Consider the following 19,101-nt stretch of genomic DNA (forward strand, 5'->3'; position numbering starts at 1 on the left):
ACAGTTTCAGCTCATCTATGACGCTGGTGATTGCTAGCTTCTAGTCAGCTGATCACGAGTCATTGAGCAGTACTTGGACATCTGTGGCGCTGTAGCCCAGTCTCCTAACTAACTTAACCATAAACCAGGACAATTATGAGGGTTAGTTAAACTACCATCTCTGGAGTTTGAATCTTTATCTTCTGCTCCCAGCAGCAAAGTTGTTCATGTGTGCTTTAATCTGCTTTCTCGCTCTGATCCAGCCTTTAGTAGTGGTGTGAGTATTTGAATAAAGATTAGAACATGCTGGTTGGTTTTCAGGCAGAAAGACAAACTTGCAGAATAAAGTGTTTTATTGCACTCAAACTGGATAAAGGACTCTCCAAACAGACATTCATAAACACTTCCTGTTCAAGAGTTTAACAGAAAAGACGGCACTACAAAGGAAGCCAGCACAACGTGACTTAGTGCAACCACGAGGAGCGTGCTGATCGGCTATGCTACGTCATTTACAGCCACAAAGATGGGAGGAAAACGGACATCACAGCACAAACTGAGAAGCAACAACATCACCTTAAACACTGAATCATTGAGGTTACTTGTGTCAGTGATGAAGAAAGCAGAAAACCAGCGCTTTGGGGCGTAAGGACAAATTCAACCTTTTAAAAATGTTGTTACATGTAGTGCATTGGGTTTCAATTCACAAAATGTGCGCTGAAAGTGCTTCAGTACAAAACTGCTGAAAATACTAATTTATCAAAAGTAAACAACATCGCTTAAGAGACACCTGGTGTCACAGTAACGCTGCTCAGACAGGGACAGCCTCTGTGAGACAAAACGATGACTCAGGTCTGTGGACACTAATGGCTGCAGGGAAGGTTTAAAACAAATCAAGCCACCAGTCTGTGTTGTCTGTATGTGTGTGTGTGTGTGTGTCTTCTAAAGCTTTTCAAAGCCGATGGAGCAGAGAAGGAAGATGGAGTAGAGCAGCAAGAGACAGAGGCCCAGTCTGCGGTCCAATCTCCAGCGGTTCAGATGAACACACAGAACCTGCAGAGGGACAGACACAGAGGCATGATTTAATAAAGACCAACCTTCATTTCCTGTTTCACTGTCATGAGTTTAATCTGAAGAAATCTAGTAAACATCAATCAAATGGCTCTGAGGTTGTGATGGAAAAAAGATGAGATCAAAACGATGTGGGTGAGGAAGACCAGGAGCTGATGTGAGTCTATTAAAGAAATCTCAGATCTGTGATGTTACCCATGGACGTCTACTCACAGTAAGTGTGACCGAGGCCAGCAGCAGAATCACAGAGTAAACCAGACCTTTGCTGTTGATTGTCACCTACAACTCAGAAAATACACACTGGATTAGTGATAGACTGATACATGGGCCTGTAGAGCCCATTTGGCAAATACGTTGATTTTTATTTAACTGTATGTTTACGTTCCTGAGAAACTCCTGCTCAATACATACTCTGTTGTCTTTATATTTGCCTGTTTTACATTTTAATACCAATTACACCCATTTTTAACACATTTGCAGTTGACTCAGTATAAATGGCTGCCTTGTGACTTGATCTCTGTGTGGAAAAAAAATCTCTGGCGCTCCTGTTTCAGGAAGTAGAAGAAGCCAGGGCAGAGGTGAGCTTCAGACGATAGGATTTGGAGTCTTATTTCCTGATTTTCACACATCTTTCATCTGATTGGCTAACAGCAACCAAACTATGTTCGCTCTTCAACATTGATGTTTTATCTCCATAAATAACATAAGCCGGAGGGAGTTGTGCTGTACTGTGGAGTTGCTAACGCTAACGATTAGCTTCTACTAGCTGAGACGCTCTCTGCTCTCTCCTGGACATTAAATCAACAACAGCCTTCCCCATCGCAAGTTAAGATTGGTAAGATTGGATGCTAACTTCCCATTATCACGAGCTGATGCCACTGACGTTTCTGAGCATTCTCTTGCCTAACTTCTATCGGTGGCTAATGCAGGAAATAGTAGAAGAAGCCTGTTTTCACATTTAGCCTGCAAGTGTGACCTTTCACATAAAAAAGTACAAAAAAGCAGTTTTTCAGTGAACTTGGCCTTTAATATTTGACCTATTTCAGTCTATTGATGTGTGATTAGCTTTAGTTGAAAGTTTTATTTTAATACTGTCCGTGCACAAAAGTAAGACTGAAGAGTTGATTAAATTCAGTGTTAAAAAAAACAAATTCAGTTTAAAAAATGTTGAACATCCACGGCTGGTAATTTTTTTTTGCATGCAGGTAAGGCAGAAAATGTCTAGCCGTGAAAATCGTATCGGGCGTCAGCCTCTACGTTTCTACTCATCAGAAACAGAAAAACCTACATTGGTCATTCTCTACATTGGATCATTAGTAAGTTTTTAAACTAAAGTCATTGGTGTGATGTATGATTTAAAACATGCCCGTTTACCCAAAAGCTTCAGAATTTGAGATTTTTAGATCATCTCCCATATAGTTATGTTCTGTTTGTTTTTGTTGCATTATTTAGCTAAAAGTCAGACTACAAAAGCAGCAAGACTGGATGTGTGTTTCTGATCTATGAAAAGCATTAAAGGTAAGGAGAGCTGCAGCAGCCGCTGACGACAGAACCAAGAGGATCAAGTTTTCAAACAACTTGAAGGCAGAAGCTTTTTTAATTGTATTTTTACTCTTTGAGCAATGAGTTTGAACACAAAGTGTAAAGCATTACCACTGATCCATAGCTGACGATCAGAGTCCTCAGCGCCCAGGGGAAGCCCAGGCCTAGCAGCACATCAAAGATATTACTGCCGATGGAGTTGGACACGGCCATGTCGCCCATTCCTGCAATGTTTGACATCCGTTGTGAAAACATGCAGGATCAGGAGCAGGATTTCATTAAAAGTAGTAACTTTTTATTTGAAAAATAACAAAATGTGGCCTAAATTTAAAACACACACACCTTGCTGGGCGACGATGAGACTGGCAATACAGTCGGGCACACTGGTACCAGCTGCCAGAAAGGTGATGCCCATGATGACATCTGGGATCCCGAAGGTGTAGCTGATTATAGTCACCTTACAAAAAGGAAACATCATAAGTGACTCTATTTCTCACTCAGCAATTTTAAGAGCTGACTGAAAACACACTTTCACTCAATGGTTTTTACTGACGAAGAGTCTCGTTAATGGGGGGTTGTTGCAGTCTTGTACTGTCCCACCCAGATTTCATTTACAAGTTTTTGTCTGATGTTTTAATTGCTTTTAAATGTTTAAACTCTTTTATGTCACTTTTTGTTGTGAAGCACCATATAAATAAAGTTTATTGATTGATTGATTGATTGATCTGTGTGTGTGTTTGTGAGTGCTGCTGGGTGTGTAGGTTTCGTACCATCCAGACCATGAGGTAGGAGAAGAGGGCTATCCAGAGTGTGGAGGACAGGAAGGTGAGCAGGTACCAGCGCTCCCAACGTGGCTGGTTACAATCAGGGATGGTGCAGTGGAGCAGGAAGCTCACGGGCCAGGACAGCAGCCACTTCAGTCGTACCCACAGACCAGCTAATGGAACGACACACACGCACACGCACACGCACACGCACACACACACACACACACACACACACACACACACACACACACACACACACACACACACACACACACACACACACACACACACACACACACACACACACACAGAGGCAACTGTTCTTCCAAAGGCATCGTCACAGATTCATCTGCTCTATTAAATTATTTACATGACTCCGCCTGAGTGTGTCCATGCCCTCTCCTAATGAGCTCCATCAGCTGTGATACCACCTATCAGGAGTCAAACATCAACCAGAGAAGCAGTGGTGGCTTCAGAAGCATCGGTGAGGATCAGGATGTTTCCTAGCTCAACAGGTGGCATCTGTTCCCATGGAGAATATAGCCTCATGGCTGCTCTTTTATTTTGAAAAGACTGGTGCATAAATATAACCATGCTGCTCAGTTTTTTTATGCTTCTGTACAGGAGATGTAAACTTCCATTAGAAATATTATGAAATTTAAAAAACTTTACAGTCTTATTTTGCAGAATCAAAACAAAACACAATAAAGTTACGGTAACCAGAACATCTGTTCTACGTCTCTTTGTGAGCTTTTCCTCCACTCACCTGGCAGGATGAAAGGGTTGAATGGCGTGTTCTCCTCGTCTCCTTCCTCCTTTTCTTCCTCCTCCTCCTCTTCCAGCTCTTTAGGCTGTGAACTCGCGCCGGTCTCTCCTCCCGATTCTTTCCCGGTCTCCTCCTTTCCCTCCTGTGGGCGCCTCTCTCCCTCAGCCGTCGTCCCGTTCTCTCTTCCTAAAGTTCCACTTGGAGCCAAAACATGCTCCCCTGATGCTGCCCCCTCCTCTGGGCTCACCTGGGCTCGAATCAGCCTCTGCCTCTACGGGATGGGAGAGAAACCACGTGAAAAACGGAAGACAACAACACAAGCAACAATGCTGAAGGTTTATGGAAATGATTTTATCCAAGTGATGCTAATGACACGAGAGGAGGCAGACGGAGAGATTAGGCAGCTAAACAGGTCCTCGCATTCACCAGAGGGGAGTCAGGGCACTGAGCAGGAGCAGAAACAAAACATGCAGCAGAAGTGAGTGAAACGGGAGACAGGAAATTGGGTGTCTGGTGCTACATTACACATTAGGTAGCACTCTGTGTGTTTTATTATCATATAGAGTCAGTGGAAGTCTGGGGAACGTTACTGAGCTCACCCAGACTAGCTTTTATTTTTCTGGTGCTGATGCTAACAGCTCAGGCTCAAAGCATCTCACAGATTTATGATCTGCATCAAAAAGCAACCTGAGCTGGCAGTTGATTGTATCTAATCATCTTTGCTGGTAGGATGAATGTTAATTTGCTTGAAAACGGGAGTTTTTTCTCAGATAAGAACATCCACGCTGACTAAATCCAGAGGAGCTCGGTGTTCCATCAGCGCTGCCTCACAGATGACTGTATGTCCTGCTGCGTACAGGTAGGACAAGGCTGGGGACATGCGGCGTGACAAGGAGATGAAGGCTTGCCTCTGAGAAGGTGAGCTGGTGGGGCTGCAGGTTCAGTAGCTCATCTACCATCCCCACAGTAGAGTCCTGACCGGCCACAACACAAGAGTCTGAGGGCGGAGGGAGCGTTAGCAGCAGAAAGGAGAAGAGATGTTTAATAAAGCAGAGAGGATACAAATAAAAGTAAGTGAGATGGTTCAGTTCTATTTGAGTGTTTTTGAAGTCAGCAGGGACACAGAAACGTCTTTGATTGGCAGTGTTATCCGTGTCAGGAGGTCTGATGAGAGCTGCTCAGACACTGAGAGAAGCTTTTGATGTGGCGGGTGCACACGTGCACCGACAAAGGCGAGCTAACTGCACCTGGCTTCAGTGGCACCATGTCGTTTTCACAGTCCACCGCGTCCCCGACGGCGGTTGTCCGTCTCAGACCGCTCAGGCACGGCTGGCCGTCCACTCTGCAGTACCTCTCCACCAGGCAGCACAGAGATCTGTTGAACCTGCTCAAAACACACAGATGTTGGTTCGTCGCTTCACATAAAACATTAAAACGGAAACGAGCTGAAGGAGGAGCTCACTTCATGATGATGATGTAAATCCCATACATGGAAATCAGGATGATGGTCTCCCACCTGAAACGTGCAACATCCATCACAATGCTCACGGTACCTACATCCAATTTAGTCCCACTTAAAACAAAAACTATTAGAAATAACAGGGTTAATGACAGACTTACCACAAGACCTTTTCGTCATAGATGACCTGAAAATAAAACGACAGCATGATCTTAAAAACAACTCCGACTGTGCTCGTTTCATCAGACGAGTTTAACTCTAGGTGACAGGATTTGGTTCATCTCACTTATCCTGTCTAACTTAACCCTAACCCACACCCTTATCCCAATGTCTGTAGAAAATCGGTCCGACCGGTAATAAAACTCTAACATAAAAGGTTTTCTCACCAGAATAAGCACCAATATGGAGAGGATGTAGAAAACAGCATCACGGAACAAAGGCCACCAGCTCAGAGAGATGGGCTGCACAGAAAGAGAGGAGACAAGTACTGGAACAGGGACAGCTTTAAAAGAGGAGTTTTACCTGGACAAATCTGGACTAGTAAAGGTTTAATGACTAGTTAGGATTTTGTAAAATGTGAGTTTATCTCCTTGTATAAGAAGTCAGGCTGAATGACACAAATCCTTAGAAATTAGTTCCTGCACCAAACAAGGAAGAAGGAGGTTAGATCGACAGTAAATACTCTTGTTGTTGCCCACGGTGAATGAGTTAATGCGGTGACTACTTTCCATTTAACCCTAACCAGTCTATCTTTATAACTCAATTCACAAAAGCAGCTCTGGTCAAAATCTGCCTGTTTGTGTGAGCTACTGATTTCTTCTCTCTCCTCCCCAAAGGTTTAAAACAATTCCACAAACTTCAAGCGTCCTAGCAGACACTTAAAGGCACACTTGGCATTTTTGCTTGATTTTAGCACCCTCTAGTAACCCTAATTAATTATCTGTGGTCAAACGGAAACCAGATTGTATCTCCTCGCTGTGCGTTTGCCTTTGAACACCTTAATCTAACAGCTGAAATGTCTCCCCGGCCTTTTTTAGTGTCTACAGGACTGATTCATCACTAAATTAAACAAATCAGCCGTGTTCATGATCTAAAGCATACAGGAAATGAGCTGGAACCAGGCTGCAGCACCAGGTAGGTCAGCTCAATTTTGTCGAAGTCCCAACAAAGTGGCCGCCAATCTGAAGTTGCAAATGCGGTATTGGGGCAGCAGTAGCTCAACAGGTTAAGCGGGTTGTCCAGTAATCGGAAAGTTGCAGGCTCGATCCCAGCTATGGACAGAGATTTCTGCTGTTGTGTCCTTGGGCAAGACACTTAACCCACCTTGCCTGCTGATGGTGGTCGGAGGGACCGGTGGCGCTTGTGCTCGGCAGCCTCGCCTCTGTCAGCGCGCCCCAGGACAGCTGTGGCTACATTGTAGCTCATCACCATCAGTGTGTGAATGAGTGTGTGAATGGATGAATGATACACTGTAGTGTAAAGCGCTTTGGAGTCCCTACTCTGAGAGGCGCTATACAAGTGCGGGTCATTTATCATTTATCATATTCTGCCCACAGAGGGCGGTGGGGATCTGAGTCACATTTTATTAACCCTGTAAAGCTATTTTAGCACATGCTGGCTCAAGAAAATGATCTAAAAGTATGAAAAATTGGTGAGTTAATGGTGGTTATAAACACAGAACAGTAGAGCATTTTATTGTGTGTAGCCAAAATCATCCAGAAACACACAAACTGTAGAATAACAACCAAACAAACCTGTCCTGCAAAGATGCCACAGAGGCCGATGATGACGAGGATGTTAAAAACAGCTGATCCCACAATAGTTCCCACACCGACGTCCCCCTTTGTGATGAACACCCCTGAAACCAGACAACCAGAGCTATAAATCATTTTAATGATAGCCACCAGGATTCTGATACAGATGTAATGATGCTTCTTACTCATCGATAATGAGTTATTATACCTTCATTTTACTTCCGCTGCAGAAATGTCATTTAACCTTCTCAGTGGCCTACTGGTAGAGTGTCTATCCTGGGTCTGGGAGACCGGGGTTCAAATCCTGATCGGGTCGTACCAAAGACTTTAAAAATGGGACCCAATGCCTCCTTGCTTGACACTCAGCTTCAAGGCGCTGGATTAGAGGGTTAAACCACCAAATGGTTCCCGAGCACAGCCACTGCTGCAGCTCACCACTCCCCACGGGGATGGGTCAAATGAGGAGATGAATTTCACCAGTGTGTGATGACTAATAGGACTTTAACTTTATTATTTATGTTAATTTATTTTGCAGACACTTTTATCCAAAACGACGTACAACTGTTAACCTATAGGGCATGTTATGATCTGTGGGGGAAACCGGAGTACCTGGAGGAAACCCACTCATGCATGGGGAGACCATGCAACTCCACGCAGAAAGGCCGCAGCCAGGATTCAAACCTGCAACCTCTTGTTGCGAGGCAACAATGCTAACAACTGCGCCTGCACGCAGCCTGCTATTTGTTGCTGCCCAAGCCATTTATTGCTTGTTATCTAAAAAAACAAACTAATTTATGAGAACAAATCAGATTATTTGAGATTAAAGCCACGTCTGGGTCCTTGGAGTAGGACGCTAGGCTGCTTGTTTTGCCTACTGACCACAATATGCTAAAATATCATAAATGTTGGTAAACTGAGATGCTAAACACCATACAATGAGCTCTCCCTGACCCCTCTATAGCTAAGGTATCCTCCCTCATTCTAATCCAAATTAAATGACTGGACTTGTTTGGAGCTGAGTGATGAGCGAACCCAAGAGTGATTAATTAGACAGACACCTTACTGACCAATCAGAGAGGTGAAGAGCTCCGGGGCTGAGCTTCCAGCTGCCATGAAGGTTGCCCCGGCAACATCCTGACTGAGATTAAGGTTCTGGTGGAGAGTTTAAAAGGGTTAAAAGAGAAAAACTGACTCCACACACGTCCACTGTTATCCCAAAAACCATTAGACACACATGTGTGAGTCACACTTAGTTATTTTTATGACTTGAACGCTCTGCTATGAACGATCTTGTGTAAAAAGTCAGAAAGTTGTCCCAAGTTAGTCCTTACCTCTGATACTTTTTCCAGCGATGGCACAAAGTAAACATCACACACTATGGCCAGTGCGTGAAACATGTAGATAGCCTGTAAGAGAGGAAGGAGACACATTTTGTTATTTTAGTGGATTAAACCGTCTTTATTTGGAGCCTGAGCTCATACTCACAAAGAGGATGTGAAACAGCACAGCCCCCTGCCTCCTCTGATCCAGAGTAAAGATGTCCTTTGGAAACTCGTTTATGGCTGGGGGAGAAAACAGAGTGAAATATCTACTTCCTTCTAATATTAGAAGTATGAACTCACTAGAATGCAATTTAGCACCAAATTCTACTGATCTGAGAGCTGCCAGTCCACTCCGAGACTTTAGAGCAAAGAGCACAAATCTAAGTTTTTTTTTGCATGCCAACTATTAGGTGTTATTAACACATTGTGCTGTGATGTAAGAAGCCTAAGGTGCTGCAGAACCAGATTCCTCAGTAAACTTTCAGCCTCTTTAAGGTGTCAGAGTCATAAAAACCATTCTGTGGTGAAATTAGTGAGGACAGATCAACTTTGTGTTTTACTACTGTCAAACATTTTGTGAATCATTCTTCAACTAGGAAGTGTCTTCTTGGGTGTATTTTTCATCTTGTTGTTTCCATAGCAACAGGCATCCATGCTGCTATAAGGTTAAAACTGTGTAACAGTCATTTTAAACACCCATCAGCATTAACCCAGCTTCTTCTTACCTAAAATTAATCCTTATTATGGCTTTAAACTTTCTCCTAGTGCCAGCTGCAACCAGATATTCAAATAGTCATCATACTTAGTCTTTCCAAAAGTACTTTGAGCAAAAAGACACCACATCTCAATGCTGATAAAAGCTTTCTAGGCAACAAAAAGAAAAGTCTGTGAAGCTACCTGCTAACTGACCTTCCTACCCAGTTATCCTGGTTCAGATGTGAGTCAGAATCAATGAAACCTCCACAGGAGTTGAGCATTACAAACATAATAAAAGTGTGAATAAAACCAACGTAGTCCTGGGCAGATGCAACGTCCATCGTGTTTAAAAATAGACACTATGGCGTCAAATAAAAATCTTTCTTCAGAAATTCGTCCCACTCAGTTTATCTCATGATCAAAAACACGATGCTACTTTTGTTGCTTTATAATTATTTTAAGATTTTAACATAGTGGAAAAAATGTGTTCTAGAATTAAACAAAAAAATCAAGATACAATTAGTGCAAACCTTCAATTAGAGAGGAAAAAATGCAGACAAACTTGTACTGAGACTATTTAAATAAAAGTATGATTTTATGTCAGCAAAGAATCCTACTGAGGATGCGTCCCAGAAATATTTTTTTCCCCTGCATTTCTACCATCCACCATTAAGTAGACCAAGCACTCGTATGTTCTTGCACAAGGAAATACCATCTGATCCTGTGTTTTCTGGAATCCGATTATCTGGACTTGTCCAGTGACTGCTGGGAAAGTTCAGCTGGCAACAGGGGAAAGTCCTTGTGACAGCATGGAGAGACCCCAACGGGTCAGTCATGGGTTAGCTGCCCACAACTGTAGTCTCTCATGCCTTGCAGCATGGCAGATACCCCCATTAGCTACAAAGAGGCGAACAAAGAGAATACCCCCAGAGTCTGCGAGAGCGGGGGCGGAAGAAGACACAACGGCTGATAAAACGGTAATGACTGGACTGGAAATGACTACGAGCAAAGTCAGCACAGTGCAAGGTAACATCACAGCAAACAGCGCAAGCACTGCCAAAGCAGCAGTCCAACAGCTGCAGATATGTAGCTGTGGATGGAGGAAAGTAACAACTTACCAGGGTCTGAGGATTCACCAGGGAAAGAAGAGGTGCTTGAGGGAAGAGAGACAGGGGCCTCGCATTGACGACTTCCTACAGAATGGGTCAAATCAGTCGAGTGAAGCTCACCAACTGGATGAAAACCATAATTTGGAGGGTATCAGCATCCCCGTCAGGGAAGAGACAAACTCAAGCTCAGAAGTAGTGGTGGAACAAACTTCAGCGGAGGAACCCACCCCAACTCCCCGACATGCAGTCGAGCGGAGACTTCCAAGCTACAAACTGCGTGTGAAATGGCCTGGTGCTGCAGAGAAAAAGCTGTGGGAAACAGTGAATAAAGACCTGTCTATGTCCCTCCAACAAATTCAAGGCACAGTGGAGAAGAAATTGGAGGAAATGGGAAACATCATCTATCAATATGGAGCAGAACACTTTGGGGTTGTAGAGCCACAGGCTACTAAAAACTCTTTTACTCCACCAGTCTCCAGGAGGCAACAAGAAATCAAGCGCCTGGTTCAAGAAAGGAGGCAACTCAGGAAACTGTGGAAAAAGGCTTCTGAAACAGAAAAGGAGGGCATAACCACCCTCCAAGCTGACATCAAAGCACAGCTGGCAACCCTCCGCAAAGCAGAGGTTTTACAGAAAAGAAGGAAGAATAAAGAACAAACAAGAACACGGTTCTAAAAAGATCCATTCAAGTTCTTGAAGACTCTCTTTACCAGTGAGAAAAGTGGAGTTCTAAAAACAACAAAAGATGACCTGGAGGGGCACCTTAAATCAACACACAGCGATCTAAAGCGCTTTGAACACCTGGCCATCCCTCCAGATATTCCACCAATCAACCCCACAGAGTACCAATTTGAGATTGGCCCTCCCACGTGGAAGGAGGTGGAGGAGATCTTCCACCGGGCACGCACAGCATCAGCCCCTGGGCCAAACGGAGTCCCATTTAGAGTGTACAAGAATGCACCAGATGTATGCAGGTTTCTCTGGAGACTCATGAGGATGGTATGGCAGAAGAGAACCATACCCAAAGCATAGCGAAGGGCAGGTTGGATCCTTATCCCAAAGGAGAAGGATGCAGCTAACATCAATCAGTTCCACCCTATCGCCTTGCTTTATGTGGAGGGTAAGATCTTCTACAGGGTCATTGCACAAAGAATGGCAGAATATCTGCACAGAAACGAGTAATAGAATACATCAGTGCAAAAAGCAGGAATATCTGGCTTTTCTGGTTGCCTAGAACATGCTAGCATGATCTGGCACCAGATCCAAATGGCAAAGACAAAGAAAAGAAACCTCCATGTGATTTTCCTGGACCTTGCAAATGCCTTCGGCTTTGTACCCTATGAGCTTCTCTGGACTACTTTTAGGTTTTTTAACATCCCGGACACCATCACAACCCTTGACGAAAACTACTTTCAGGACCTGCAATTTTGCTTTTCTACGCCTGAGTTTACCACCTCTTGGCAGTGCCTGGAAGTAGGCATTATGGCTGGATGTACTGTTTCTCCCCTGGCTTTCACCATGGCAATGGAGATTATCATCCGAGCTTCAAAGTGGGTTGTAGGTGGACAAAGAATCGGCTCCTGCCGGCGTCTTCCTCCCCTCAGAGCCTACATGGATGACATTACCACCTTGACTACCACTGTTCCATGCACCAGGAGATTACTCGGTAAATTGGAGGAGAACATCATGTGGGCCTGTATGAAGATTAAACCGTCTAAGTCACGCAGCATCTCAGTGGTGAAGGGAGTGCTTACTGACTTGCAGTTCTTCATGATGATGACCCAATTCCTACTGTATCCAAGCAGCCAGTCAAAAGTCTCTGAAGGTTCTACGACAGAAGCCTGAAAGATAAACAACAGGTGAAACTACTTTGCAGTGACATTAATGCAAGCCTACAGGCAATTGACAAAATCCAACTACCTGGGAAACTCAAGACCTGGTGCTTCCAGTTCGGCCTTCTACCCCGAGTGCTGTGGCCCTTGGCAATCTATGAGGTGCCCATCGCAACGGTAGAGAAGCTGGAGAGAAGATTCACAGCCTACATCAAGAAATGGCTGGGAGTTCCACATTGCCTCACCACCACAATCCTCTATGGAGATAGTGTCCTCAAGCTGCCACTTACCAGCCTTACGGAAGAGTTCAAGTGTGCCAAAGCACGGTTGCAGATGACCTTGAATGATACCACAGATCCGGTGATCAGAGAAAACGTACCAAGCATGGTTACCTGGTGCAAGTGGAGACCAGCAAGAACAGTAGAGGAGGCAACGGCAGCTCTTAGACATGCTGACATTATGGGGAACGTTAACCTAGGAAGGGGAGGCCTTGGACTAAAAACTAGCCGTCCAGCCTGGAGAACTGCTACTGCTCCAGCACGGAGGAAGATGGTGGTGGATGAGGTGCGACGTCAGGAGGAATCTGCAAGGTTGGCCAAGGCAGTCGCCCTTGGCAAACAGGGACTGTGGACACGGTGGGAAGGTGTCGAAAGGAGGAGGTGCTGGAGGGATGTATGGGCCATGGAAGCTAGGAACTTGAGCTTTTCCATCAGAGCCACATATGATGTCCTACCAACACCAACTAATCTCCACCGGTGGTTTGGTGAAGATCGTGGGTGCGTCCTGTGCTCCAAGCCAGACTCCCCCGGGCACATACTCACTGGGTGTAAAACCAGCCTTACCCAAGGACGATACACTTGGCGGCACAACCAAGTTTTGAAATGCCTTGCTGCTACACTGGAGGAAAAACGATCCAGCATCAACGCCCTTTCAGTACCTAACATCTCAACACCACCATGGGCAACTGCCTTCGTCCGTGAAGGCACAGCAGCCACTAAGAGCAGCTCTGAAGCCAGCTGTGCCTAGCACGTGACTGGAAGATGCTGGCAGACATTGGCAAACAACTGGTGTTTCCCTCAGAGATAGCTCCCACCACCATAAGGCCTGACCTGGTGCTATGGTCCTCCTCCATAAAGAAGGTTCACATAATCGAACTCACCGTACCCTGGGAGGATTCCAAGGAGGAGGCCTTTGAGCGGAAACATCTGCGGCATGCTGACCTAGCCGCCGAAACATCATGGCTGGAATGTGGAGGTCCGCCCAGTGGAGGTCGGGTGCAGAGGGTTTGTGGAAACATCTACCACAAAACTATTAAGGGACCTAGGAATCATGTTTTTTGTGAGATGGAAGCCATATGACTGAGCAGAACAACACATTTCATTCATTCATCTTCATCCATTCACCCAAGGTTGGGTCGTGGAGGCAGTAGCCTCAGCAGGAGGCCCAGACTTCCCTCTCCCCAGCCACTCGGGCCAGCTCCTCCGGGGGAATCCTAAGGCGTTCCCTGGCCAGCTGAGAGACATAGTCCCTCCAGCACCTCCTGGGTCTTCATTTAGTTCTCCTCCTGGTTGGGTGTGCCTGAAAAATCTTACCAGGGAGGTATCCTAACAAGATCCTCAAGCCACCTCAACTGCCTCCTCTCGATGTGAAGGAGCAGGAGGTCTACTCCGAGCTCCTTCCGGATGACCAAGCTTCTCATGCTATCTCTAAGGGAGAGCCCAGACACCCTGCAGAGAAAATTCATTTCGGCTGATTGTATCTGCAACGTCATACATTCGGTCACTACCCAAAGCTCGTGACCATAGGTGAGGGTAGGAATGTAGATCGACCGGTAAATGGCGAGCTTTGCCTTCCGGCTCAGCTCTCTCTTCACCACAACAGACTGGTACAGTGCCCGCATCACTGCAGACACAGCCCCAATCTGCCTATCAATCTCACGCTCCATCTTTCCTTCATTCCTGAACAAGCCCCTGAGATACTTAAACTCTTCCACTTGGGGCAGGACCTCATCCCTGACTTGGAGAAGGCATTCTACCCTTTTCCCACTCAAGACCATGGTCTTGAATTTGGGGGAGCCGATTCTCTTTTGAGTCTCAAGGCCTAAAGGCCTAAAGGCCAAAAAGACCCAAAAGAACTCCTTCAGCTTGACAGCAGCCCATAAGTTTCCACCAGCAGGTGTGGGGGTTACCGTCGGGGCCACAGCTCTGGTCAGTCCCCCAAAACTGGAAGCATGGAAAATGGCCTACTTGAACTCAATGTCCCCCACCTCTCCTGGCATGCGTTCAAAATTCTGTCAAATGTGGGAATCAAATCGTCTGACAGGAGAATCTGTCAGATGTTCCCAGCAGACCTTCACAACACATTTAGGCCTACCAGGTCTGACCGGCATCCTCCCCCACCATCAAAGCCCACTCACTCACCACCAGGTAGGGGTCAGTTGACAACTCCGCCCCTTTCTTCACCCAAATCTCTAAGACATCTGCGGCCGCAGATCAGATGAGACAACAACAAAGTTGATCATCGAGATGTGGCCTAAGGTATCCTGGTACCAAAAGAACATATGGACACCTTTATACCTGAACATAGTGTTCATTATATGGAAAAATGACCCGCACTTGTATAGCACCTTTCAGAGTCAGAGGACTCCAAAGCACATTACACTACAGTGTATCATTCGTAGTCACATTTACACACTGATGGTGATGAGCTACAATAGGGCACACTGACAGAGGCAAGGCTGCCGAGCACACGCCCCACCAGTCCCTCCGACCACTACCAGCAGGCAAGGTGGGCCAGGTGTCTGGCGCAAGAACACAACAGCATATTTCTCTGTCTGGTGCTGGGATTGAAATTGCAACCTTCAGATTACTGGATAACCCGCTCAGCCTCCTGAGGTACTGGTGCCCCTAAAATCCATAATGAGCACAGAAGTCCAATAACAAAACTCTGCTCAAATTCAGATCGGGGTGTGGGGCATTTCTCCCAGACACACTCCTCCAGGTTTCACTGTTGTTGCCCATGTGAGGATTGAAGTCCCCCAGGAGAACAAGGGAGTCACTGGATAGACCGTTCCCTAGCACCCTCTCCAAGGACTCCAAAAAAGGTGGGTAGTCAGACTTGCAATTTGGTGCATAATCACAAAAAAACAGTCAGGACGCCTACCTTCTCATTCCATCCATCCATCCATCCTTCCATTTTCTTTCACTTATACGAGTCGGGTAGCGGGGGCAGTAGCCTAAGTCGAGAGGCCCAGAGTTCCCTCTCCCTAGCCACGTGGGCCAGCTCTTCCGGGGGAATCCTAAGGCATTCCCTGGCCAGGTGAGAGACATAGTCCCTCCAACATGTCCTGGGTCTCCCTTTAGGCCTCCTCCCAGTTGGATGTGCCCAGAAAACCTCACCAGGAGCCATCCTAACTAGATGCCTGAGCCACCTCAACTGGCTCCTCTCAATGTGTAGGAGCAGCGGATCTACTCCGAGCCCCTCCCGGACGACTGAGCTTCTCACCTTATCTCTAAGAGGGAGCCCAGCCACTCTGCTGAGAAAACTTATTTTGGCCGCTTGTATCCACAGTCTCATTCTTTCGGTCACTACCTATAGCTCATGATCATAGGTGAGGGTAGGAACATAGATCGGCCAGTAAATCGAGAGCCTCAACTTCTGACTCAGCTCTCTCTTCACCACGACATACCGGTACAACGCCTGCATCACTGCAGATGCAGCACCAATCCGCCTATCGATCTCCCGCTCCAGCTTTCCCTCACTCGTGAACAAGACCCTGCAGATACTTAAACTCCTCCACTTGGGCAGGGCCACATCCCTGACCTGGAGAAGGCATTCTTCTCCTTTCCGAATCAAGACCATGGTCTCAAATTTAGAGGAGCTGATTGTCATCCCAGCTGCTTCACACTCAGCTGCAAACCGGTCCGGCAAAAGCCGAAGATCACGTTCTGATGAAGCCAACAAGACCACATCATCCGCAAAAAGCAGAGACCTGATCCTCAGGCCACCAAAACGGATGCCCTCCTCACCTTTGCTGCGCCTAGAAATTCTGTTCATAAAGGCAATGAATAAAATTGGTGACAAAAAGCAGCCTTGGTGGAGTCCGACTCTCACTGGGAACGAGCCCGACTTACTGCCGGCAATGCGGATCAAGCTTTGACACCGGTCATACAGAGACCTAACAGCCCCTATCAGAGGGCTCGGTACCCCATACTCCCAGAGTGCCCCCCACAGGCCCCCCGAGGGTCCACAAAATACATGTAGACTGGTTGGGCAAATTCTCACTCACCCTCCAGGACCCCCTAAGATTATAGAGCTGGTCCAGTGCTCCACGGCCAGGACAAAAACCGCATTGCTCCTCCTGAATCCGAGGTTCGACAATCTGACGGACCCTCCTCTCCAGAACCCCTGAATAGACCTCATCAGGAAGGCTCAAGAGTGTGATGCCCCTGTAGTTGGAACACACCCTGAGGTCCCCCTTTTTAAATAAGAGAACCACCACCCCGGTCTGCCAGTCCAGTGGGACTGCCCCCGATGTCCATGCGATATTGCAGAGCCGCGTCAGCCAACACAGCCCCACAACATCCAGAGCCTTAAGGAACTCTGGGTGGATCTCATCCACCCCTGGAGCCTTGCCACAGAGGAGCTTTTTAACCACCTCAGTGACCTCAGCACCAGAGATTGGAGAGCCCAACTCAAAGTCCCCAGACTCTGCTTCCTCACTTGAAGACATGTCGGTGGGATTGAGGAGGTCTTCGAAGTATTCTGCCCACCGATCCACAACGTCCCGAGTACCCTCACTCACCAGGGTAAAATCCAACATATCGGCACCAAGATGGTGCTGATACCAAAGCCAGAGTCATGCATTGAACCGGAACCTCTCAACCTCACACAGCAGTTAATTCTCTTTCCCCACCAGAGAGGTGACATTCCACGTGCCGAGAGCTAGGTTCTACAGCTGAAAGATCAGACCACAACGGTTGCTGCCTTTGGTCACTGCCCATTACACAAATGTGAGAAATGGGAATCATGCATTTGTTCTTCTTTAAAAAAAAAAAAGCAAAATGCAGTAGACACATATGTGGTTTGATTAATTCATTTTCTTGCTTGTGCTCACAAAAATGGTTTTTATTTATTTTTTGTTAGGGTTAGGGTGAGGCACAATCCAGTCACTAAAATGAATAGAAATCAATGACAGTCCTCACAATGAATGCTAGACGAGAATGTATGTGTGTGTGTGTGTGTGTGTGTGTGTGTGCATGCTTCCAGCTTGTAGTCCAAATCAGCCTCTACTTAAACTGTATGATTCATCATGAAGAGATTGAGGGAAGTAGTTTCACTAGTTTACAAAATATAAAAATGTAATTAAATCACAGCATCTCTGATATTCTGTTGCCTCTCATTTTATATGCATGTGTGCAGGTTCAAATCAAAATCAAGTTCTTAGCAATTTCCAACCCTCTTTTTGAAAATTAAATTTAAAATCTGCATGAGAAAGCATCTTTTCTTCCCTCCTGAATCAATGGATTCCTCTGTTTGGATATCTTCACCCCAACAGGAAACAGTATATTTACTTCTCAGTCATTCAAAGGGCTTCAGTGAGATATGCTGATGAGAGCTTTCTAATCAGCAAATCATTACGATGGGGAAGGTAGGCACTTTGAACCACTGTACATGCTCAACATCCAACCTCAAACTCAGCATTTTGTTACTTAGCAACTGAGCCCATCAAAGGCATGGCTGTGTTTAAATATCTAGATGTGCAGTATAGAAATGAATGAAATGGACCTCTGAGGTGTAGTGGTGCACAGGGGAGAAGAAAACTATCTGATATGGATAAGTTGGCACATCTAGTTACTAGTGTTAATTCAGGTTCTGTCTGTTATTAATGCATGCATATCTAACTTTGTAATTATAGGTAAATAAACATCTCAGCTGTAAACACTCAAAAGCCAGTAGTCCGGGTTATATAACATATATGTGAGAAATGAGGACAATCACCAGATCCAGTTTGGTTTTCCTCTTTTTGCAGGACGAGCTCTCTCTTGGATAAAGATGGGACATGACCCACAGCTTGGGGATGGGAGTCTTGACAAGCAGAAATAAAAACACACACTCAATTATTTAGACATGCAATAAAGCATCCAGTCATTCCAGCATTATAATTTAAGTTAGTAATCTTTTTCTCTCTGCCAGAACCAAACCAGGTGCATCTCTACAACACCGGTACCTGTGACATGACTGAAGTAAAGGATGAAGGCAGCAGCGAGCAGCCCCGCTCCACCGATGGAGACCCGGGGAAGGAGCCGCGTCCGCCTCGGTCTCCTCCCAGCCTTCATCCCGACAGGCGCAGCTGCTCGTCGGCTCCCCGATCAGAACATGCCAGGTTTCCTTCCGTTAACAACCGGGTCGAACTGGCCTGTTGCTCTATCTGGTTCTGATTTACGGTTTCTTAGCGGCTCCGGTTCGGAGCTCCACAGGACGTGGAAGCAGCGCGGCCCGTCATCAGCCTCCAGCCCAGGCAAGAGGTGGTCCAGCAGCAGCCTCCGGTAGCCACAGATCCTAAATCGGAACCGGTTGACGGTTCTCCCGGAATAGGAAGGAGGGTGGGGGTGTTTTCCTCCAGAACCGAGCGCCAATTGCTTCCGCTGGGTGGGTTGGGCGTTGACAAATAATCAAAACATGACTGAACTCACACGTCTTCAGACAGGAAGCGGTAGTCCTCTCATCGCCCGCACGTGCGCTTCAAACGAGGATGCTCTTTTAACACTTCTGACATCATCCTAGGATGCTTAAGAGTTTAAATGT

General features: G+C 46.1%; 1 protein-coding gene across 1 annotated transcript; it reads right to left on the reverse strand.

Annotated features, from left to right (window-relative positions):
• Positions 1–314: 314 nt before the first annotated feature.
• LOC107377278 (sodium/potassium/calcium exchanger 3) lies at positions 315–19,068 on the reverse strand. The gene is made up of 17 exons (XM_015946797.3): positions 18,524–19,068; positions 18,295–18,381; positions 8,821–8,897; positions 8,667–8,741; positions 8,403–8,487; positions 7,336–7,439; positions 5,968–6,042; positions 5,743–5,768; positions 5,585–5,638; positions 5,370–5,506; positions 5,031–5,119; positions 4,123–4,393; positions 3,360–3,526; positions 2,932–3,046; positions 2,701–2,813; positions 1,261–1,326; positions 315–1,029 (listed from the first exon to the last, which is right to left on the reverse strand). The coding sequence occupies exons 1-17, from the start codon at positions 18,630–18,632 to the stop codon at positions 919–921; spliced, it is 1,761 nt and encodes a 586-aa protein (XP_015802283.3). The 5' UTR covers positions 18,633–19,068; the 3' UTR covers positions 315–918.
• Between the last annotated feature and the right edge of the window lie 33 nt (positions 19,069–19,101).

The sequence above is a fragment of the Nothobranchius furzeri genome, chromosome 1 (genome assembly GCF_043380555.1).
Source record: "Nothobranchius furzeri strain GRZ-AD chromosome 1, NfurGRZ-RIMD1, whole genome shotgun sequence".
Taxonomy (NCBI): domain Eukaryota; kingdom Metazoa; phylum Chordata; class Actinopteri; order Cyprinodontiformes; family Nothobranchiidae; genus Nothobranchius; species Nothobranchius furzeri.